The sequence below is a fragment of the Diadema antillarum genome, unplaced genomic scaffold, assembly GCF_040938485.1.
Source record: "Diadema antillarum isolate AM-2024a unplaced genomic scaffold, OU_Dant_1.0 seq00000375_RagTag, whole genome shotgun sequence".
Taxonomy (NCBI): Eukaryota; Metazoa; Echinodermata; class Echinoidea; order Diadematoida; family Diadematidae; genus Diadema; species Diadema antillarum.
Genome location: NW_027271374.1, coordinates 864,298 through 888,683, shown reverse-complemented (window position 1 = coordinate 888,683; position 24,386 = coordinate 864,298). Strand labels below are relative to the sequence as shown.

General features: G+C 39.3%; 1 protein-coding gene across 1 annotated transcript in view; it reads left to right on the top strand.

Moving 5' to 3' along the window:
• Positions 1-24,386, top strand: part of LOC139731470 (centriole and centriolar satellite protein OFD1-like) — a 55,428-nt gene that overhangs the window by 6,896 nt on the left and 24,146 nt on the right. Inside the window, exons 9-14 of the mRNA XM_071642355.1 lie at positions 3,383-3,489; positions 4,183-4,302; positions 7,863-7,936; positions 8,762-8,853; positions 9,776-9,921; positions 20,594-20,637. Coding sequence (XP_071498456.1) covers positions 3,383-3,489; positions 4,183-4,302; positions 7,863-7,936; positions 8,762-8,853; positions 9,776-9,921; positions 20,594-20,637 — 583 coding nt within the window. The remainder of the gene's footprint in view (positions 1-3,382; positions 3,490-4,182; positions 4,303-7,862; positions 7,937-8,761; positions 8,854-9,775; positions 9,922-20,593; positions 20,638-24,386) is intronic.

Below are 24,386 nucleotides of genomic sequence, written 5' to 3'. Positions count from 1 at the left end.
TTCATTTTGCTTGTTCTCTCAAACATATACATGTAGGTTATTTTATGAAAAACAAAAACCACATTAACTAACGTCAGCTAACGTTCGATTAGAGAGACATTGTGTTTGTATTGCCGTGATACCCAGCGAGTTTTTTCTCTGTGTATTACAATGTACAGCCTTTGTACTGAATTCTTCACCTGCATTCACTACTATATGTTTTGTTATCGTGTATAAAAGTAGAAAATAGCAAAATGCCAATGTTGAGTATTTCACTATGTATGTTCCAGAACAAGTATTGACACGCTTCAATATTAAATGCTAGCTAAAGTTAGTGCTTCAGACCAGAGAAAACGGTTTGTTTAAGCGAGGTTAAGTAAATATCATGTACAATGAGGAAGTGTAAAGATTGTCAACATTGGTCTTAAATAGATATATATGTAAACATATCCACATACACACACACACACACACACACAGAAACAAACAACAAAACGATATAAGAGAAATAAACCCACCATCACCAACATAATCTCATTCACCGACCTGGTGGAGTCATTGAACTAAAGCAAAACAAACTAACTTACACAGGTTGCACGATTCATTAACATACTGGTTTATTAACACCACTCCATAATATGGTGAACTATTTACACATATACAATAAACCAAGTCGAACAATCGATGCAATCATTGTCTCTCCCATTCCTGGGCATGCGATTGCAACATCTGTCCAAGCTTTCACCGCGCCGTTTGCTCTTCTTACTGTCGTCCTGCTGCTCGCTGCTCTTTCCTCCTCTTCATCCGCACGTACTGCAATCACCCATTGATGGCCTCCACCGCCGTGCGCCACACCATGTCCCGCTGGCACCTTAGAGCTGGACACACCCGGAAAAACGCCTCTTGCAGGACCTGGACCCGCGCAGGGTCCAGCTGCCTCCCCTTGTGGCCGCTGATGCAGGCGTTCTCCATGCGCTCTTCATCTGTGAAGAGCGCCGCCGCCAGTCTCCTTGCCACCTCACACGCGTCATGAGCCATGGAACGCAGTTGGGGGAGGAGGTCCTCCATTACCCCCGTTGGTCCATCGAGACCTGCTGCGGTAGCCCCTTGCTTGCTGACTGTAGGCACCCTAGGCGGTCCGCTGTCAGGCGATGATAGAGGCAAAGACGATGTAGGGGAGACAGATGATGTTGCTTAGGGCGTAGCAGGAGTGGTGATGTAGCGCTCCAACCTTGTCATGCCTGCTTCCAAGTCCTCGTACCGCAATAGAAAGAAAGAAAGAAAAGGAAAGGAAGAAAAAAAAGGAATACAGATTGAAAGAAATAAGACAAACACGAAATTACATTCAGTTATTGAACTTAACACTCATTTATGTAGAGATCAATACATGTATTCTTTAATTTAGTTTGTACAAATTTCATACAGACATATTACTTAACTTGACTTTACATGTCTTTTTTTTGTATGTTGAGTATTTTGAGTGACTACTTTTATTTCTCATCTCTCAAAGACAGTTTATATTCAACATTGTACTGGTTGTAAAATTTTCGGCGTCGCGATCAAGTCATATTATCCAATATCAGAATACAACTAGAGAAAAGCTTTTAAAATGGCAATAAATTAATTACCCTCTTGCATAGATCGCTGTTTTCCCTCTCGAGGTTGGCGTTCCTCTCCGCCAGACGAACGTTCTGCTCCAACAGCACCTGGTTCCCGATGGCCTGTGGCAAGTTGAAGGCAGGCTGGCCTTCCATATTGTTCAACTGGACCCGCAGTGTTTGAACACCTTGCAGGAACTCCTCGTTGGTAATTGGTGCGATATGCTGTGCTGGAATCGGGTCGATCTCTGGTGCTTCCTCGTCGGCCAGGACAGCAGCAGTCAATAGAGTCGGATCCTATTGGTCAGTTGAAATACAAGAATAGGCAAGAAACTGAACAAAACCTGAAAGTTGTGATACATCAAGTCATTCTTCACTTCTCTTCAAATCATACAACGTATTCTCTACGACCGCTCTTCATATTATACACTGTATCCCGTACCTTGTCGCGAATTAGTTCTTCTGACCGTGGGAGGATCATTCTGTGGTGGAGTGCTGGTGACAGTACTGCCACCATACAAGGAAGACTAAGGCAGTGCAGCATCTTCGCCTCGAGAACTGCTGTAAGGAAGTGTATCCAGCGCTACACTTCAACGGGATCCGTTCTTGATCGTCAACGGAAGGGTAGAACGCGCTCCTTGGCTCGTGAAGAAGAACTCTTCATCGACCAGCTCATCGAAGCGGACTGTGAGTCATCAACAGTGGAACTGCGGAACAAGATCCAGGCTCAGTTTAGCAAGGGGGTCAGTCCTAGCACAATCAGCAGGGTTCTAGATCGCCTCGGATGGACTCGGTCTCGTGCCCTCTACGGCCAGCTCATCAGGAAATGAACATCAACAAGGCTGCTCGTCTTGACTTTGCAATGAGGATAATCGAGGAGGGGGAGAACTTTGACAACGTCATTTGGACTGACTACAGTACGTTCTGGGTGGAGAACCATTTCGGATACTACTATCGGAGGCGGGGCACCTGGAAGGTGAAGGTTGGCAAGCCCAAGCATCCAGCGAAAGTCCACGTGTGGGCTGGCATCTCAAGGAGGGGTGCAACGAAGCTCCTCTTCTTCTCACAGACACTATCCTCGCTCAATGCTTGCTCCCGTTCATTCGCGAGAAGTATCCACATGGATCATTCCAGCATCTATGCTCATCAGTTTATGCAGCACAAAAACTTGAACTGCTGGAGGACACCGGCGGAAAGCCCGGATATCAACCCCATCGAGCACCTTTGGGGACACGTGAAGGTGTTTATTCAAAGGCGTGTCAAGCTCTGGACCAATCAGCAACTCATAGACGGCCTGAAGGAATATTGCAGGACGCAGCTCACTCCCGATCACCTGCAGCGTCAGCTTGACAACATCTATCACACCATCCCGGAAGTAATTCGACAGGGCAGTGACCGAACTCAGTACTAGAGTGTGTGGGAGCGATGCTAGGTTGAACAGTTATGACAACATCTACCACAGCATCCCGGAAGTAATTCCACAGGGCGGTTACCAAACCAAGTACTAGGAGTGAGGCTACATTGGACATGGTTGAACAATTATGACTGTTGAAAACCTCCACATGTGAACCGTTTTTATTTGAAGATGCAATGAATTTGTCAAAAACTGGTTTGGTCTACGAGATCTCTCGCCAAACCGTGTGACATATACACATATACGCAAATGTGAGTCAACGCAAAATAAGGTTTGCTAATATTCAGTGAGGCAAAACGATCCTTGATTTTGTAACGAAACTTTTCTTGATGCAAAGTAGAGACTTAAATTTCAAGCTACTAAATACTCCCTCCCTCCTCCTCCATATCAGCTGATAGAGAAAGAGACATACGCCCAGAGACAGAGCCTGCTGGAGGAACTCAGAGTTATCAGACAGAGGGAGGCAGATCTCAGACGGGAGGTTGAAATCAACGCAAGGTTTGTGCTCTTCTTTCTTTCACAGCAGTTCTTCTTCTCCACCGATTGATTAACACTTAGGGATTTCAAAGGTTTTAAGGTGCGATAATTTCCCTGCTCAAATGAAAGTCTTGTATTTTCCTGTTTCCCTAGAAAGCCATGCAGGACATCAATTTTGTGTCCAAGGTGCAGACCTGCCTGCAGTCAACCAACACAAATACACTTTTCTGTAGACTGTGATGCACTGATTCCCAGGCATTGTGTTCACAAATTTGTGATTAGTTTCTTTTTAGATCTCCATTGAACTGATAAAGTAAATTAATGAAAAGTTTCAGGTGTATGTATGTGTGTATGTATGTATGGGTATATGTATGTATGTATGCATGTACATACATGTACATAAGTATGAAGATGCCTATAGTTAATGAGTGTATGCATATAAATGAATGTATGTATGTATGTATGTGTGTATGTATGTATATGCACATTTTATGTTCCAGTGTATACTGTATGCAATGGTTCTTGCTTGCGACATATTAATGCATCACAAAGACTACTCAGTCTTCCCCGTGACATCTAATGGGAGGTTTGTGTTATATTTGCACTTCAGAGCCTTTGGTAAAAGCAAACAGATGAACAAACTAAGACTAAGTGATCACTCATCCTGTATGGTACTTGAGTATTAATCTCCCACCCCCCTCTTCCACCCTTCAGGGCAGCCAAGATGGAGGAGGATAAGAGGAAGGCCCTGGAGGACAATCTCAAATTCCGGGAGGCGTCCGTCTCCAACATCGAGTCCACTTATGACCAGAGATTAAAGGAAGAGTCCAAGAGGTGAGCCTTTACATTGTATGTGTCCAGACACTTTGTTTAACTTGCAGGACTTTTTCAAATGTGAAAATTCTGCATCTAATAATACAAATTACTGTACATGCGATGTATTTGGGAAGCGTGGGGGGGGTGATATTTTAGCTGATTTCATGAGTCAAGTTTGTATTGAAGGCCTATTGAATGAAAGCAAGAGATTATTAAAACAGAGGGGTGAAGTTGTGTGTCAGCTCTTAGCTCTGAGTACTGCAAAAGTGGATATTTTTGCGTGACTAATTTTTCGCGCTTGGCCGGGTCAGAAGAGTTTCGCGTGTTTTTAATTCCGCGGAATCAAGACATAATGCACAGGAACGTATGGCAGGCAAAAATATTCGCGTGCTTTTATTTTCGCGCTAGTTTCTGGTTGCGCGAAAATTTCAACACCGCGAAAATTTCCACCTTTACAGTAGTCTGGCTGACGATAGATTAAGTCCTGTTACAGTGGTATGATGTTACATGAACTACAAGGCAGAGTGGCTTTACACCAGTGTATACCGTGAAATAAATAGATTATTAGGGACATCGGTGCTTTCCGGCTCGTCCAAATAAAATAAAAGTCAACTGGTACAAAAATTAACAAATCAATGTATTACGAATACATGGTAGTAACAATACCGCTGCAAGAAAATATTATCATACTAATTAATCAATGTTGTGGCAGACATAACGTAAACATGGGGTTTACTGGTTATGTAGCACCTGGGGAAAGGATGAGCAGTTCGAGCTACTGAGTCCTTCAGTCCACTCTCGTGATGCTCACATTATTGAGGTGTACCCGGGTCATATGCGCAGATGAGCAACGGACGCGTCACCCTGTAGGACGAGGATGGCGAGTAGGTGGCGAGACTCCGAAACCGGACGAGTGACGAACAACGCCGACCGATGCCGTATAATGACGAATTATATCGAGTGGCGGGTTGTGCGTGACGAGTGGTGTATGCTGTACTGTATATCTGCTGAGTGATGTGAGTGTCGTGTGCTGAGTGGCACCTCGGGAGCATTGCCTGCTGGATATCCCGCTATAAACAATGCGGGCTGGACATTTCATCATGAGCCCAGCTCATCCCTGAAGTAAATAAAATTTTAAGTTATCGAAATGGGGGAGTAATTCTATCATTCCTACCTTTAAATTTCATTCTGCCACATTCATCTTATCCACAAAAGATATATATGTATATATAATCTGATCAAATGCATACTTATGTATTCTTTATATATATTGTAATTTCCGTGCAGTACTACTTCACAGACCAATAATTACTCTGTTGAATTACTAATTTCCTTACCTTCAAACCGCCTCTTACATTTATTATTCTTACTCAGAAGTAATACGTGTATACACCTCGATAGCACTGAATACAAATGTCATACTTCTCAAACATCGGAGTTAGTGCTTATAAACATAATCAATAGCTCACTGTAATATACATTTCTCGTGCTAACTTTAACTCAAAAGAACTTCATCAATAATTTTGATGCAATACACACAGCATAGCCTCGTTCTCAGACCATAATAAATTTCTCCTTGCGTTACGACCATCACATCAATACGGAAACTTCAAATTCTACATGAACATTATATGTGAGATAGTTGTGTTTCTAATTTCGAAGAATTACAACTCTTCACGCTTTCCAAAAGGAGTACTTTTACTCAAATAATGTCAGCAATTAAGATTTTGCTCCACTTTGACAAGGATAGGCAAAAATACACACACAAAAAAATACAAATAACATGACAACTTACAGTTCATGAAGGGTAACTTCAAGCTGGGGGAAATTGGGGCTTCTCCTGGTCTGTGCTGCCAAAAGTTGCGCTGAATATGGGGCTTCTCCTGGCCTGTGCTGCCAGAAGTCACGCTGCTTGCATTGCTCTGGTTCTGCCAGCCATGCAGAAACCAACTTGCAAGTTTGGGCGTGTGCTTCAGCCTTACATCCTTCTGCAAGAAGTTCTGGGTGTCATCTGTTCACTCTCACACTTTTCTCTCTCATATCTTGGCACTCTCATACTCACTTGCATACACAAACACAAAAGATTTTGCATCCTCCACAATTAAACCCACCTGTGTAAAATATGCCAAAACCCTGGGCTATGTGTTATTGACTTGCAAGGCAGACTGGTAACTTATCCCGTTCATTATAATAATCCTTACCTAGTGAATTCAAAATAAAACTTAGATGTGAGCGTGATCCTAATGCAAATGAGAGGAAAAAAAGGGGGGGGGGGGGTAAAACTGATCACAATGTGACATTGTGCTACGACAGCGTTTATCAGTTGTCCCCCTCTTTAAGCCTTGTCCGCCTGTGCCTGTTACGCATAACAATGTTGGAAATTCAGAGCCTTTAGTATTTGTTACAAGTTCATTGTGATAAAAATCTGGAAAAAAAGAACTGATAAAAATCTGTCATAGCACATCTTCACTCCTGCTTTTAAATAATCTCATGCTTTCATGTTTGTTTTGCCTTTGAAGAATGTGTCTTTTTTTCACTTAGCATTGGTGCATGTATGTTTTTATACCCCCGCCAAACGAAGTTTGAAGGGGGTATATAGGAATCAGCGGACGGTCGGTCGGGCGGTCGGTCGGGCGGTCGGTCGGGCGGTCGGTCGGGCGGGCGGTCGGGCGGTCGGGCGGTCGGGCGGTCGGGCGGGCGGTCGGTCGGGCGGTCGGTCCGTTGCAAATCTTGCGTCGCGAACTACTTCCTCAGTTTTCAACCGATTCCCATAAAACTTGGCACAGATGTGTGCCTTGGGTTGTAGATGTGCAAGACGTATTTTTTGACAGTACCCAAAAGTACGTTGCCATGGTAACGGCATATTATGGGCAAAAATGGGTACAAATCTTGCGTCGCGAACTCCTCCCACAGTTTTTGATCAATTTTTATGAAATTAGGTACAGATATTCATCTGAATGTGTTAATGTGCAAGACACATATTTCCGCAGTGGCAAAAAGTGCGTTGCCATGGTAACGGCATGTTATTGGTAAAATATAGGGCAAAATGCTTCATGGCAAAACTGCTTCATCAGTGTTCTTCCAATTCTCATGGAATTCATATTGAATGTTTGTCTTAGGATATAGGTCAGCATGACACATTTCTTGACAGTGACAAAAAGTATGTTGCCATGGTAACAGCTCACATATTATGAGCCAAAATGATGGAAAAATTTGTGTTGCAAACTACTTCCTCAGTTTTTGCCCAATTTCCATGAAACTTGGTACAGATGTGTGCCTTTGGTTGTAGATGTGCAAGACGTATTTTTCGACAGTACCCGAAAGTACGTTGCCATGGTAACGGCATATTAATGGCAGAAGATCAAGGAAAGATCTTGCGGATTTAACTACTTCCTCAGTTTTTTTACCAAAGCTTATGAAATGTTGTTTTGACCAAAGCTTATGAAATGTTGTTTGGTGGGGGTATAACCAGTCGCTGTAGCGACATTTCTAGTTTGGCTTGAAGAGGCTAGGAGCCTTGCAGAATACCACTGAAATGAATCCCTTATGACATCTATCTGTATATCTCTATCTTCCAGGCTAGAACTGGACTACGAGGCTAGAATTGCCAAGAGGCTGCATGATGTGGAACAGAAAGAAGCCAAGGTCAGAGGTAAGAAGAGCCCTCCTCCAAAAAAAAAGCCCCACCCAAAACAACAAAAAACAAACAAAACATAGAATAAAGCACTGCAGCATTCTACCAGTTTTTCCATGCATCGTAAAAAAAAAGGAATAAATAATAATGATAATACAGTCAACTGCTCTGAATTTGACTCAGTTGATAGATTAGTGGTATTCAGCATTTGATGTTTTTCCTGAATTTGATCATAATTTGTCACCTGCATAAAAGGAAAGATCAGGGCAAGACAGTGTGGACTTAAATGTGTTCATTACTTTACTAAGATAAGTTCTTACTGCTGCAATTTCCTTTCTGTCATACGTTGTAAATTTCCTGTTGTCCATTGGCTGCTACAGTTGTACCTCTTACATTTTCTGTCCTTATCAAGTTCATTACCTGAATATTAATGGTAAAATCTTGCCATTTGTGCTTTTTGTGAAAACCTGTAAAGGTTACCCCAGAATTGATCGTTACCCTTTGGGAATCAGATGTGTGTCATATATTGAATATACAGTCAACCTTGCTGAGGTTGACCTCGCATAAGTCGAATAATGTTCAAGTCGAAGGTCTTGTCATGTCCTCTTCTTTTTATTTTAATCCACCATAGGTCGAATTTTCTCTAAAGTTGAATCTATTTTTTTTTTTGGTCCAAATAGATTCGACTTATGCAAGGTTGACTGTATATTGAATATCTATGATAGACAATGTGTATACATGGTACTAACTTAGATATAGTGGGTTGGTTCAGTATTGTCGATATATATTTTTATTGTAACCATAATTTTGATATGATGTGCATCCTGTATTATCTGATTGTAGCTGAGCAAAGAAGAGTGACAGAGGAAAGAGAGTCTTTGAAGATGCTTCAGGATCAACTCAAGAACAAAACAAGCCAAGTCCTGGAACTTGAGGTAAGAAATGTGTATCAACTTTTGAGGTATTGTTCCAAATTATTTTCAGTGGAAGCTCATGGATGAATGGTTAAATTGGTTTACCTGCACATCCTTTTGAAATTGTAGTTTGACGATAAATGGTAACTATAACCAATTAAGTTATAATGTTTAACACCCATACAGTACCAGTGTATGTCTGAGTTGGAATTTTGATTTATAGTAGTTCACTTATCACTTTTGGTATGCTATTTATGTGCAATTTGTTTTCAGATGTGCCAAAAATGAATGCATTGATCTTTGTTTTATGGGTCATTGGTGATGCTGATGATTATTATTGTTATGAAGACAACATTTTATGATTAGTTCTTTGTCTGAATCTTTGTAGATTGTCTTAGGGTAATTAGAATCTATTCCAGTCTCAAAGCATATAATATGTCATATGAATCCTATACTTTATCGGTAGCATGTCTGCCCTGCAATCAAATGGCTCAGGTTCAAATTCAAGTGAGTCTTGCTGAGCTACGTTGTGTGTAATCATGCCCTCCTCTCTAGTAAGAGTCAAAACACTCTGTCCTTCAGGTAGGACATAAAATGGAGGTCCCATGTGTGAGAGAGTCAAACTCATATATACATGCATGTAAAAGATTCCGCGTCACTCCTCACAAAGGGCAGGGTGTAAACCCGGTGAAGTGTTCGGAAGATAGGATGGAGATGCCAACCCCTCATGGTGTGCTCCATGTGACTGACAACTGTCAGCAAACAGTATCGATGAGACACGTGGTGCCATATGAGAAGAAGGAGAAGAAGTGAAGTGTTTAAAACTGAAACTACATGTACCCTGGTACACTACGTACTCATCATCAACTACTCATGCATTCTGAAAAACATACATGCCCCACAGATTTTATTGATGCATTTGACCTTTGACCTTGTGTGTCAGACTCTGCTGAAGGAGGCCAAGTCTGAGATGGCCTCGTCCAACAATCGGAGTGACCTTCTGAATGAGAGGCTAAGGACGATGGTGGATTACCCATCACTGAAGGAGGAAAACACCATTCTCAGGAGAGACCTGGAGCATGCCAAAATGTGAGTTCAGTTCAGAATTTTTCCTTATGTTTCCACTATTAAAAAAGGCAAAATGTTACCTAGCATTGCAAACGACAACAAGGACAGGAGTATTGACTTTAATGATCTCATGTTAAAAACCAATCAAGAGTTGTTACTCTTACAAATTTCACTTTTGATCTAAAAAGAAAAAGATATCCTTGACGGACATGTATTTAGTGATCATGCCCTCTGAAGCAAAGTAATGTCCGAGTGTGTTTTTCAGCTAGATGAATTGAAATGTAAAAACAAAGACAGCATTCAGTCTATGAAAATTAGTATGTTTGATTAATTTTGTGTGTCCAGAAGTCAGATTCAAGCAGAGAAAGAATTGTTCCTTCAGGAAATACCACTATCCAGAAATTGACATTGTTGACCCAAAATGTATTGTTTTAAGAACTACTGGGAAATTGACCTGTATCACATTTTGTGCATTTTGTGATGCTTGATCACATAAAGTGATGCAGTTGTACTGTGGCATTATGATTTGGAGATCTAGTTATAAAGCTAGCAATCCAATGAATAATGGCTCAGTGAAGATAAATATGGAATGACTGAAATGGTGTTTGTATGCAAGAAAGCATGTCAAAAATGTCTTACATTTGTATTTGTTTGATTGTATTATGGTCTGTCATTTAGTGACATTCTCAATGCTGAGCATGCGTTTTGAAAAAAAAAAGGGTTTCTCAAGCTTTCATGATTTGTATTCTGATTTCAGTTTAAAAGGGACAAGAAAATGTGGTGGTGTATTCAAGCAGTGTAACAGCCATGAAATTCTCCTCAGCTTAAATGAAGCGAGCAAAAGAAAAAAAAGAAAAAAAAAAGAATGCAAAACATATTTGGCTTAATTGATATCATATTGACTTAATTTTGACATGTCCATAAAAAGCACTCGAAAACACAGAAATAATCTTCTTTGTGAAATTATCTGTTGTCACAAATGTACACACAAGTAGTTAGGTACATATGATATAATGTATGATGTACTGTATCCATGGCTGTTTTAATGTGTATGTACACAGGTTGACCAGATTAATGGAGAACATTCTATGTGGTATAGATATAGTACATACAGGCTGACCAGATAAGTGGAGAATTTCTAGGTGGTATACAATGTAGCTATACAGTACATGCATGGAATAGGAAAAACATTATAGCTCACTCAATCTAGAATGATTTCACCCATTTCCAGAATGTTCTGGGAAGTGCTAACATATTTGGCTGAGTGAGGCACTGTCCCTGTAGCCCAATGTGATTGGTAGTTAATTTTGGTAATGATGTTTTGTACATAGTTAGGCAGTGAGTCATCCAGGTTTCCTGGAACTTGGACTGGCTAGTAGGTTGGAGAGAGTTATAGAATGTGCTAGAAGGGGGTGAATGGATAGTATATAAGCCAGAGAAATTCTGCAGTAGGCAGAGTACCCAACACCTCTGCTCTGAGAGTTGCGTCACTTCTGGCTCTGAAGCGACTTGTTATAGTCAGTCCTGTGTTACCTGCTGACCTGTTATGTTTGTGGAGATAAGGCCTGGGAGACATTTTGCCTGCAGATAATTAATTTGCCTACATTGGAGAGAGACTCAATGTTTGTGTCAACGGACATTGCTACGGCAAAGCTGTGACGGGCTGGATTCCTAGCTGGACAATATAAAGTGAATCATCATTCAACGCATCGACTGGACGTGGTCGTTGGATTCTGCACATTTTGCTGGGAACATTATACTGTGGATCTATTGTGGACATATACCCTGGAATTATAACGCGGACTATTGTAACCTGTGCCTCCGGATTTACGTCGCAGGAATCATTCATCGGTGCATAGCGGATCATTCATTTGTGCATCGAACATCGTATCTGGACACTATCAGGGAACTGTAGCGACTTTGTGATAGTTTGGACGCATGTAAGTGATTCCATTACCGATTTGTAATTGTTTCTATTGATCATTGTTGTACTGATATGACGCCGATTACTAGTCTGTACCCACAATATTACTGTTAATAAACCGCCTGAACATTAGTTGATTGTTTCTTTTGTGCGATCATTCTCAGTGTGATTTTGGTCGTAACACTGTGAAATGCATACATATATTTTTTTTTTGTGAAGATAATGCATTTCAGCCTTTAAAGGGACTGTACAGTACTAGTTGAGGTAGGGATTCATGTTTTGAACATTTCTAAGTGAGATAATGAAAAGCCTCTTATGAAATATGAAAGAGCATGTAATTTTAAGAAGGATTCAACGTTTATTTGATGAAAATTGGTTTTCAAATGGCTGAGATATCCAAAAAAGTGCTAATAATAAAAGGCGACATGCCCCAACTTTATTAGTATCTCTTTGTTTCACCTTGTTTTTAGATATCCCAGCCATTTCAAAACCGATTTTCATCGAATAAACTTTTGATACCCCTTAGAACTGCATGCTCTTTGACATCTCATAGAGTGGTTTCTGAATATCTCACAAAACGTTAAAAGCCAAATCTGCACCTCGACCAGAACTGTACACACCCTTTAATGTGGAACTACAGTGTATGTATGTTTTATATTAGTATATCATAAAGGTATTGTCGGAATGATAGCCAGGTAATGCCTCATAAGGTTCCACGCCAATAGTATGATGAAAAATGTGACAGAGCAACCAGGATATTTGGACAAACGGGCATTCACTCTCATTTGGAACCACTCAACAGACGCTTTGTTCTACAATGTATGTATCTAGTAATTAGGCTTTAGAGATAATTATGATTTTAAAGATGAAATCAGTATGATGACCAGATTAAATGCAAATTGTTTTTTCATCTCATTTCTTGCCATTTCATCATGCGGATGGCTGTACTGCCTTCAGCATAGTTTCATCTAATTTCACTTGTTAGTGCATTTTTAGCAATGCATCACGCTTTACTTCTTCAGTTCTTTATCCTAGAATTAACCCATCGTAGAAGCCCCTGGATCATGTTGTGATGTTGATGTATAATCTGAACCTGAAATACCTCATTCTTACACTGTATGCTAAAAAAAAAATGTAGTTTTGCTGTGAAACATGTTGTGAAGTTAACAACATAAAAGTCGAAGCAGTCTCAAAGCTGTCTGTACATTCATGCCCATTCAATTCATACCCTCTGCTACTGGGGAAATTTTCACGCCATTTCAAGTTGACAAGTAGAGTAAGATAAGTAAAAGAATGGTAGAGGATTTAACCCTAATCCCACCGGGTTTTTTGAGGGACTTGAAACCACGGGGGGGGGGGGGGGGGGGCCTTTTTGGCCCCCCCTTCAGATCTCGGTCGCGGATCGCGCGATCCTCGTGAAAATGTGCACTAAGGTAGAGGCCAATGTAATCTACAAGACTGTATAGTTAGATTTTTCAAATTTTAATTTATGTATTTTATATTAATTAATTTATGCTAATTTATGCAAAAATAATTTTTGCCCATAAATAAAAAGATAAAGCTCCAAGACTTCTAATTTTTGGTGAACATATTCTTTTCAATATCCTCACCAAAATATTGAAGCAGAAATTCGGCTTCATAATTATTTCCTATGTATTTACATTGTTTATTTTATTTCTTAGTTTTTTTACTTTTTGTTTTTGTGGTTTTTTTCGTCAAAATTTGTTGCAGAAACCTTTTAAAGCATAATCGGGCTAAAATGAATCATTATCAGCCATTGAAAGTAAAAATATTTATTTTTATATGAATTAATTGCAAAAACACAATTTACATTGGATTTGTACACAAAATCATGTTTTTGAGCAATTTTTGGGTCGACAAATTTTTTTCAAAGGGGCGTGGCTTCAAAACGGTATGCCCGGGAGTGACAAATTTGGTCTCAAAAGTTGCGCGATACTTGAAAGAAAAAAGTCATAAAATGTCGCGGTGAGAGCATCACGCGTTGCGGAATAATCACGCGAAACGTCGAGGGGGGGGGGGGCCCAAAATGCCCCCCCCCCCCCCCCCCGGTGGGAATAGGGTTAAAAAGAAATTAGACCAAACATCCGAAATAAGGAAGAGAGGTTTGCAGTAACACTATGTATGTGTATTCTTTGCAAGGACTGTTGTTTTGATGAAAGAAGATCTGAGAAAGAGGAGAGTTGAGGAGGGAAGCGACACAGGGAGAGTGTGAGGAAGTCAAATAGTGACAGTCCGAGGGGAGCGGTGAGCTAGAAGCTGAGATTTCATTCTTAGGGGAAAAAATACCAGTGTTTCGCTCACTCCATTGGTTGTGTTTCTGCATAGAGATTTTGGGAGGGATGTTGAGTTTTAAAATGAGCAGAATATATTTTTGATCATCCTTGGGCAATGTGCTGCCATGGTTTCACAATGATACATTTGTTTGTTTGTTTGTTTGTTTGGGGTTTTTTTTTGTTGTTGGAAAGAATATCAAATCACCAGTTTTGCTGGATGAGCTAACACCATCTGGTCAGGGTAGGGCATCGGTTATATTCAGTTATAATTTTAGTCATATTTGTGTTTGAATTCAGAGCATTTTTGTGTAAATAATGTATTATTTGATAATGTTTATATCTGTTTTACACTGATATAGCTGATTCTGGGTGCATGCACTGGTCAGGGAGGAAGGTCTCGAGCCGCGGTGATTAAGTTTGCCTTTTCCTCCCCTGGCAACCAGCAGCATGCACCTGGAACCGCCACAATTTTTATATCATGTAATACGATTTTCTGTTTGTATTCTATGTCAGCTTGTATTGTATATTGAATTGCCAAATAAATAATAATGATAATAATAATGATAATAATAATAGTAGTAGTAATAACTATAATAATAATAATAATAATAATAATGATAATAATAATAATGATAATAATAATAATAATAATAATAATAATAATAATAATAATAATAATAATAATAATAATAATAATTTCACTGATTGAGATGGGAGCATAGGATGCATGAACAGTTGTGCGAAAGAATAGAGTAAGAATCAGGTAAAGGGAAATTAGTCACAGTAAACAATTCTGTAAATTGCGATGTGGTGATACTGCTAACCTCACCCCCTCGTACTGTAAAGAGGTGATGTAGTGATGCATATGTATGGCATAATTGTATTTGAATTGATAACATCAATTATATCAGGCAATAGTGCAAATGAATTGAGTCAGAATGAATCGCATGCCAATCATTAGCTTCATTTATGTGATTCGATACTCGTGCTTGGACACAATGTGATCATCACATACCAGTAACATTCTACATACAGTTGAACCTCTCGTATCCAGACAAGTCGGGACCGGGGCTCATCCGGATAAGGGATTTGGCCGGATACGGGAGACTCAATGCTTTATACATGTACATATAGTTTGTACATACACATGTACTGATGTAGCCCATTGTAGTACACGGTACCACATGTAGTAATGTGTATACTGCAACCTTTTCATTGTTACATTTGGGGATGTTTGGGGATGTTAAAATGTCTGAGGGTAAGCAATATGGAAGGAAATGTGATGTAATGTATGTTAATCATGTTGGAAGTAATATGTAATTCATGTGTGTTTGTGTAGGAGTTCTCAAGGAGTTGGGAATCCCCCTTTCCTCCCGTAATTATTTAAAAAAAAAATCACGGCGAGATTGCGTCCGTATAATAGAGAGATCCGGATAAAGGGAGGCCGGATAATAGAGGTTCAACTGTACATGTACCCACTACTGAACAGGGAGGGTGCATCAGGAGTAAAAGTTGGGTTAACCAACTTTTATTATTTCACACTTTTGATCTAAAAGTACTCCAAAACAACACATTATTCTGGCAAATCGCATCAGCCAAACAAGTTTCCTGTTAGAGCCTTTTGATATATTGCTAGCAAATTCCAGATGGTGGAAGATGAATTTTTAGCCTTTCTGAAAACTATGTTTTAGCTGTAAAGGGGCTTTTGGTTTATTTGTGTGAAAGATATGCCTGGGGTATATATTTCCATGAATTTTTGTATTGCTCAAATGATCTTACAGTTTACATGCTCTTTTTTTTTTAAGAGAAATGGTTACATAACCCTTGGCAATGTCTTGTAAAAAAATGCTCAATGCAATTTCACACAAAGTCCCCCCTGCCCAAGAGATCCAACAACAACACCCCAAAATATAGTAAGTTTGCAATGATAATGAAATGATAAACAAATGAAGAGTTACTAAATAAGTCAAGTTTTAATAAGCTAAACTACTGTATCTGAAAGCTTTCTACATTAGTGCATAGCATTTTAAAATGGACATGGTAATTCCTTCAAGGTTTGTTTGTTTGTTTGTTTGTTTGTTTGTTTGTTTGTTTGTTCATGTGTTTTTGTTGTTGCTGTTGTTGTTTTTTTTTTTGGGGGGGGGGCGGGAGTTCACTGTGCCTCCTTCATAATATACCTCAACCTTTGTAAGCTACCTTGAAGCTTTCCACACTAGTGCATAGCATTTTAATATGGCTCTAACAATTGCTTGATGATTCTTTTTTTTTTCAGTGTACCTTGTTCATAATCAGCTAAAAGCTTGCAAAAAGCATTGCAAAAAGTGTCCGGAAGTGTCCTTGGGGACTGTAAAAGCAATGGGCTGTTTCTACCGGGTCACATTAGTGAAATTAAATTGTGTGTCATATCGCTGACTGGCCACTTTAGCCAAAGGTTTTCTGTTTTCATTTACTTACAGCATGGATGGCATGTACATGTAGTGTATACATATGATGTAAGTGTGTGTATGATTTATTTCAGCAAGTGAGTGGCAACTGTATGAATAAAATTCTGGAGTGCAAACATCAGCATGCATGTCACATCGTTTGAGGTATGGCACAGTTTTGGTTGAGATGGGACTTCAAGTTTCCACGTGAACGTTTTTTTATGGTGATTTTTTTTGAATAATGAGAAACGTCTTATGAAATATGAAGGAGCTGAGCATATAATTCTCAGAGGAATTCATCAAAGTTTTTATGTGAAAATCGGTTTTGAAAAGGCCAAGATATCCAAAACATTGTGATCCTAAGAAAAGGTTGGACCCACCTTGTTAATCAGGATCGCTTTGTTTTACTTTGTTTTTGGATATCTCGGCCATTTCAAAACCGATTTTCATCAAATAAATCTTGAATTCCTTTTAGAATGGTATGCTCTTTAACGTTTCATTAAGTGGTTTCTAAGTGTCCTGTAAAAAGTTAAAATCTGAATCCTCATATCAACCAATACTATACCATCCCTTTAAGTAAAATTGTGATTTTGCAGATTAAAACGTGTGCCTGTAGTGGGATGTGAGAATATGTGTGTGTTGGGGGGGGGGGGATGGGGGTACAATGTATGTGTCACTGGTGTGTATGTACACCTTCGTAAGAATACCTGCACATATCTTTTTGCATTGAAAAGTACTTAAATTTAAATACTTGAAAGAAATGGAGAATGTAGACCGTGCTTGTTCAAGGTAAATATTTTAGTATAACTTCACTCATAGCTGCAGATTTGTTTTGCTTTCTTTTAATTTTCTTTTTCTGAGTAGGGAACAAACATAGAGATACATGCTCTGTCTGAAAATGATGTCTATATTGTCTGTGTACACTGTTAAAACTGATGCAAGCTGATACATGGCTGTTTATGAATCCTTCTTTTTTTTTCCGGTTTTCAATTTACCTTGTACTGATTTCAATACTGTAGATTTATTTTATTTGCCTTGTTTGAATGTCTGTGACATATAATATTTCAGCGTAATCTGCATAAGAATGATTTTCCAAGATGAAAATAAATTCAAATTTTTGTCAATATCTCCCAAGATGCTCTAGAAATGATGGCCTATGCCATCAATTGACAATGGTGCAGATTCTTGATGAGAAATGTAGCCAGGAAAAAAAAAAAGTAGAAGAAAAAAATGTTGCATTTGTGGGCAAGCTGTGGTATTGTGGGAAATGCAATTTACCAACTGGATGCTGTTGATTACGACAGGGGAGCACTTGAGTGCCCTGGAGATATTCTCGAGGGTGGCGTTTTGATCTCGCTGAAGATTAAACTTTGATGGAAGTCATTACTCCCTCATCAAAGTACAGATTACTCATTAACTAGTTTTTGTCTTTTCAGAATTGGTTTGCTATGATTATTCTATCTGGCCAAGGAAAAGAAATCATTAGTTTCTCGTTCCCGCCCACGTCATTATGTGCCGCTGGATTTTTTTTTTTTTTAAGTTTTTTTTTAAAATTCCTTAGTGATAAAAAGATGAAATATTGAATTTATATTTGCTGTCTCCAGCCATTGAGCCTCACACATGCACAGCCTACATATCATACTGTACGAGCTGAAATTTTCGCGGTGGTTTTATTTTCGTGAATTTCACGAATCGCCTTTGAACCGCGAAAGTAACAACGTGCGAATAGCTAAGTTCAGTTAGACCCTCGCAACCGCGAAATTAACAACACGCGAAAATGTCCTCCATGTAGCAATTCGCGAAAATATCTGTACGCGGAAATTTCAGCTCGTACAGTACTGTACTTAAAAGATGACTGAAAATTAGACTATCCAAAGAGCATTGAAGCAAAAAAACATAAGTGCCCTCATCCTCCTTGTTTTTTTCTCAGAAAGTTAGGACAAGAAACAATTTTTTTTTTTTGTACTTGGCCTCAAATATTAAAGCAATGCCATATTGTGGCAAGTTGTTCAAATCAGGGGTAATAACTCCTAATGATGACCTGTGTGGGTGAGTTTGGGTGTTTACCGTTTTGTCCCCATCAGTGACACAAAGTTCATTTTGATGGGAAATGTACAATTTCTTTGAAATGGGAAAAGAAAGATGAAAGAAACCAATTCCTATTCAAGGCTCGACATTAGAAGGGATCGTTTAGTTTTGGTTGAGATCTAATTTCAGGTTTCTAAAATTTTTTGGTGAGATAATGAGAAACCTCTTATGAAATATGAAAGAGCATGTATATTCCACGAGGAATTCAACGTTTATTTGATGAAAATTGGTTTTGAAATGCCTGAGATATCCAAAACAGAGCGATTCTAGTAAATTGTGGGACCCACACTTTATTACGATCACTTTGTTTTACTTTGTTTTTGGATGTTTCAGTCATTCCAAACCCAATTTTCATCAAATAAACTTTGAATTCCTCTTAAAATGGTATGCTCTGTACTATTTCGTAAGTGTTTTCTTGGTATCTCGCAAAAAGTTAAAAGCCCAATTCTCATCTCCACCAATACTGTACCATCCCTTTAACTATGATAAATATTATGCTATGATTCTCATCATCTGTTAGTATTATAGAACACACACATGCCATTCCCTCATCAACAACAATTTAAAGGGTGTGTACAGTTCTAGTCGAGGTGAGGATTTAGCCTTTAACGTTTTGCGAGATATTCAGAAACCACTCTATGAGATGTCAAAGAGCATGCAATTCTAAGGGGTATCAAAAGTTTATTTGATGAAAGTCGATTTTAAAATGGCTGAGATATCCAAAAACAAGGTGAAGCAAAGAGATCCTAATAAAAGGCGTGGCCTGTAGTCTTATTATCATCACTTTTTGGGATATCTCAGCCTTTTGAAAACCAATTTTCATCAAATAAACGTTGAATCCTTCTTAAAATTACATGGTCTTTCATATTTCATAAGAGGTTTCTCATTATCTCACTTAGGAATGTAAAAAACATGAATCCCCACCTCAACCAGTACTGTACAGCCCCTTTAAAGAATGATACTTATTTTTTTCATAAACGACTATGAAAGATATAGTCAAATGTATCTAAGGCTATCGGTACTAATATCTTGAGGAAAGAACAGTGGATATTTGTCTTCCAGAGCCTTCATTTTTAGAAAATGAAGAATGGATAGTCACGGTGCAATATTTGTTATCTGCCAAGAAACACCAGTGTACACCCTGCTTCTTTGCCGAGGCGTGAACTGTTACCAGTGTGGTGGTAATTGGTCCTTTATTGGAGTCGAGGGAGGCTGAGAGAGAAATAGAAAGAGAAGGAAAAATGAGAGATAGCAAGAGAAAGGGTGATAGGGAGAAAGAGATATAGATAGATAGATAGATAGATAGATAGATAGATAGATCAGATAGATAGATAGATAGATAGATAGATAGATAGATAGATAGATAGATAGATATAGATAGATAGATAGATAGATAGAGATAGAGATAGATAGAGCTAGATAGATAGAGATAGATAGATAGATAAATAGATAAATAGATAGATAGATAGTTAGATAGATAGATAGATAGATAGTTAGATAGATAGATAGATAGATAGATAGATAGAAAGATACATAGATAGAGAGAGAGAGAGGGGGGAAGGAGAGAAATGAAAGAGGAGGAGGGAAGATGGGGAAAAGATTGGTCGAATATGAAAGAGAGTGAGAGAGAAAGGAAAAAAGAGACAAAGGAGAGAAGAGAAAAGAAAGAAAGACAGAGAAGGCAGGAGATAAAGAAAGAGATAGAAAGATAGAGAGAGATAAGGAGAGAGATAAGAGAGGAGGGAGAGGGGGAGAGAAAAGAGATTAATTCTGGATACTGCACACAATGGCTTTAAAATTTGCACGCTGGGAATTTCTCTCTCTCTCTCTTACTGCCGCCGCATGCAGAGAAGGCGAACAATTACCGATGCTGTGCCGACACGAGTCTCATTTGCAATTCTCCCCTCTCTTCATCTCTCCATCTCAACCTAATATCATCACCATTCTCTTCATCTTCACTGCAGGAGGAGCGCCGAGCTTGGTAGAGATTTCAAGTCAGAACAGTCGAGTGAGTACAGGACATTTATTTTCCTCCCTTTTCTTGTCTTTTGTGGTGTTCCTTTACATCGTGTTGGTGAATAAATTCACATTGTGTCTGATATGTTGCGCACCGGTATCATTGAATGTTGAGAACTGAAAGAGACGGAGAGAAAAGGTGATGTAATTTTAAGACAAATATTGTAAGTTGGTCTTTCATCTTTTCTGCATGTTTTCTTTATTGTGATGTTTACCAAGTGCTATAAAATGGGCTTTAGAATCTCTGCAATCTGATTGGTCAATTATCATGCATTGATTTTTACTGATCCACACTGAGCCATGTATCCGGTAAAATCCAAAGGCCTGATCCGATCGCATGGCTCAAGCCTTGTATTGTTTTGTTTATATTATTGTAGGTGTACCAGATGCATGATGGGGAAAAAGAACTTCATTAATTTACAGGCCCATTTTATAAAACAAATGATGCACAGGCCTATTTCATGGATCAGTGAGAATTGAATGTTCTCGTTTAACTGTGGAAACAGTCTAAATCCCACTCCCTGCCCTTTTGGGTTTAAATAGTTCTAACGTTAAAAGTTAGAAAGGGAGGATATAGTTTTGATTAAGATGAGGATTCAGGTTTTAACTTAATGAAAAACAGTTTTGAAATGACTGGGATATCCAAAATCAAAGAGGTCCTTATAAAAGGTGGGACCCACCTTTTATTAGGATCACTTTGTTTTACCTTACCTGTTTTTCAACAAATAAACTTTGAATTCCTCTTAGAATTTTAATATGCTCTTCAATTTTTAATGTGAGTGGTTTCTAATTATCTGGCAAGAAAGTTAAAACCTGAATCCCTATCTCAACCAAAACTGTACCATCCCTTTAAGCTGTGGAGAGGCTTTTGAAAATTCCTGTGCCAAAAACAAACAATTAAAAAAGTAAAAGCTCAAGGGAGTAATTTGTTTATTACCGTAGATAACGCAGTAAATAGTAAGAATTCTGTTACAGAAATGTACAACGTCAAAGCATAGAAATGCTCAGTGGACAAGACTTCTAATAGGGATTCTTCCAGAAACAGTGACCAATTAGTGTCCAATGTAACCTTAAATTACAGACCATACACTAATAACCCGTTGAGGATAGTTTGATCTTGCTACAACACGCATTTCCCATGTACACTTGCCCGAGTATACCCTGGACTCGTCCTCAACGGGATAAGGCGCATACATGATATGACCAAAATTGTGTACTGTCAGTATGTGTACACTTTTTAATGTGTCCTTGATTCAGTCAGCCTTGGCCTGCTCTGAAAATGATGATGGAATGATAATGATTATTAGATTCATCCCAGCATTCGTTGGGAGGGGGGGGGGGGGGGAGAAGGTGGGGGATGGTTCTCTGGCTAACTACAGCCAAGATGACCTTGCTTACGTATGAGACAAGTGGCTCAACATTTGCAGACCAAAACGGTGCAGAGGAAGAGATTGTTGCCATGGAAACTGGAATTAGCATCGGATGCACACCTGAGATATATTCATGCGCCAGCAAGTGTGTTACTGGTACTGTGCTATTAAGGGGAGCATGGTGTGGGGGGGGGGGGGGGTCTGGAAGGAGAGAAACATTATTGATTAATGGTAACATATCTCATTGTGCATGTGTGTTGTGTGAGAATGATTGCCCAAAACAGAATCTTGCCAGAATATGCAGTTTGTCCGTGATAGAATATTTTTGCAACACCATCAGTCCATTTTGCATCGTAAGCCATATTGTTGTTTGTTTGTTGGTTCCTTTAATAGAAAAGAAACAACAAATCATGTTTCTAAAGCACTGCAGGTTTGTTAAATTTCCCTGTGTTTCCCACCTTTGAAGGATATATTCAAATGACATGTTGATGCACTGTAACACATTGCAGCAATGAGGTTTTTCGTATTAAAAATTTTTCTATCTGGATGTTGTAAATGTCCCAAGTTTTTTTATGTATATCTCACTATAAAGTCTTTTTTTTTTTCCTGTGTGTATAGGCTCAGAATTAATAAGAATCTGTTCTGTTTAACATACATACATACAGGTATAGACCTTCAATTATTGGGTGCCAATCAAGTATACAGGTGTTGTTCTGATAATTCTCAGGTACTGCTGTTCACTATCCCAAGACAAACTGTTGATAGAGATAAAAATTTCTTAGGATTCAATAGCTCTTTGTTGTAAGGAGGATCATGCACATGAAGAAATGTATCAGAAGTAGCATCAGCATCAGAAGCATGCACCTTCTAGATGAATAGATGAGTGAAAAATACTTTGAGATATAATTCAAAGGATAAATTTATTAAAGGATGATTACTTGAACTGGAAAGTAATCATAAATGAGGAATCCATTGTGAGAGATGTTGAGGAATGTTGATGATGTTCATCTAGGTTTTCTGTGCCAGGGACTTTAGACAGTGTGCGCCTTGCTATTATTAGTTACGTTCAGACGGCAGGTCCTAACCTCAAGGTTAGGAAACCTCGAGGTTTAGCTCTTGCCCCCTAACTACGACGTGTGTCCACACGACGAATCTTAACCTCGAGGTTACGAAACCTCGAGGTTAAGTTTCTGCCCCCCCCCCCCCCCCCCCCCCGTAACTACGAGTGGGTCCCACTCGATGTTAAAACCACAAAACCGGAAGTTTCAGCCCACACTGCTAACAAGGCGTCTATTTATTCTTTAGTCCAACCCTGTCGGACTCGCTTACAGGTACTCTTTTTCTCTGTCATGGTATGCAGAGATAGCACTGCACTGATGACTTTATGCCTTTATGAAGATATTCGTCGAAAACATTTTTTTAGCGTCGGAGAAGAATATAAAATACAGTAGCGAGTTCGATGTGTTCAGTTTCAGAGATCAAGCGCATGGCAGGGAGGTGCGACACCTCCCTGCGCATGGGAAGAAAAGATGATGTTGTGTCGTGCGTCATACAATTGTAGGTTTTTCACGTGTAGTCTATTTGTGGTGTACGTTTGGGAGGTTGACCCGGAAGCAGAGGGAAATTGTGGGGGCTGGAGTTTACGGCGAGGTCACTCTTAACTTCGAGTTCGTTGTTTTTTGTGTCCACACGGTGGTTAACTACGAGTGGGGACCCCCCGCGGCTCGTGGTTAGAGCGCTAACCATAAGATTTCTCGTGGCTCGAAACATCGAGCAAACCTCGAGGTTTGCAAACTACGAGTGCGTCTTCACGGTCCCTAACTACAAGCTCTAACCTCGAAGTTTCCTAACTTCGAGGTTAAGGGCTCCCGTCTGAACGTAACTATTGGGTTTTGTGTGCCAATCAGCACTCAAAGCATACAAAGGGTTGAGGAGATAACCAAGATTCTGGAAAAATTCTTGTGTGCGGGACAGAATAATTCTGACGTAGTGTGATAGAGTGAATATACTGTGTCTTTTCCTTTGCAGTGGAAATGGTTATGGTCCCCTGTTATAAAAAAGAAATAAACCTAGGCCTAGGGTGTGTAGTGTATTTATTGAATAATTCCCGCAAAGTGATAAGTTAGTTGGTTTGTATGCTTCCAATTGATGGGGAACAGTTTTTGTTGAATGTTTTGTACTACACGTGATATCCTCCTTCTTTGACAAAACACAATGATATTTTGTAATGCATTAAAGCATGTAATGCATTATGACAGTGTTGTAAAATGGAGGTGAAAGTGTGTGTGTGGATATGTGTCTGTGTGTGTCTGTGTGTCTGTTTACTTGTGTGTGTCAGGGTAAATTTCATCACCCATTCATAATCAGTTCA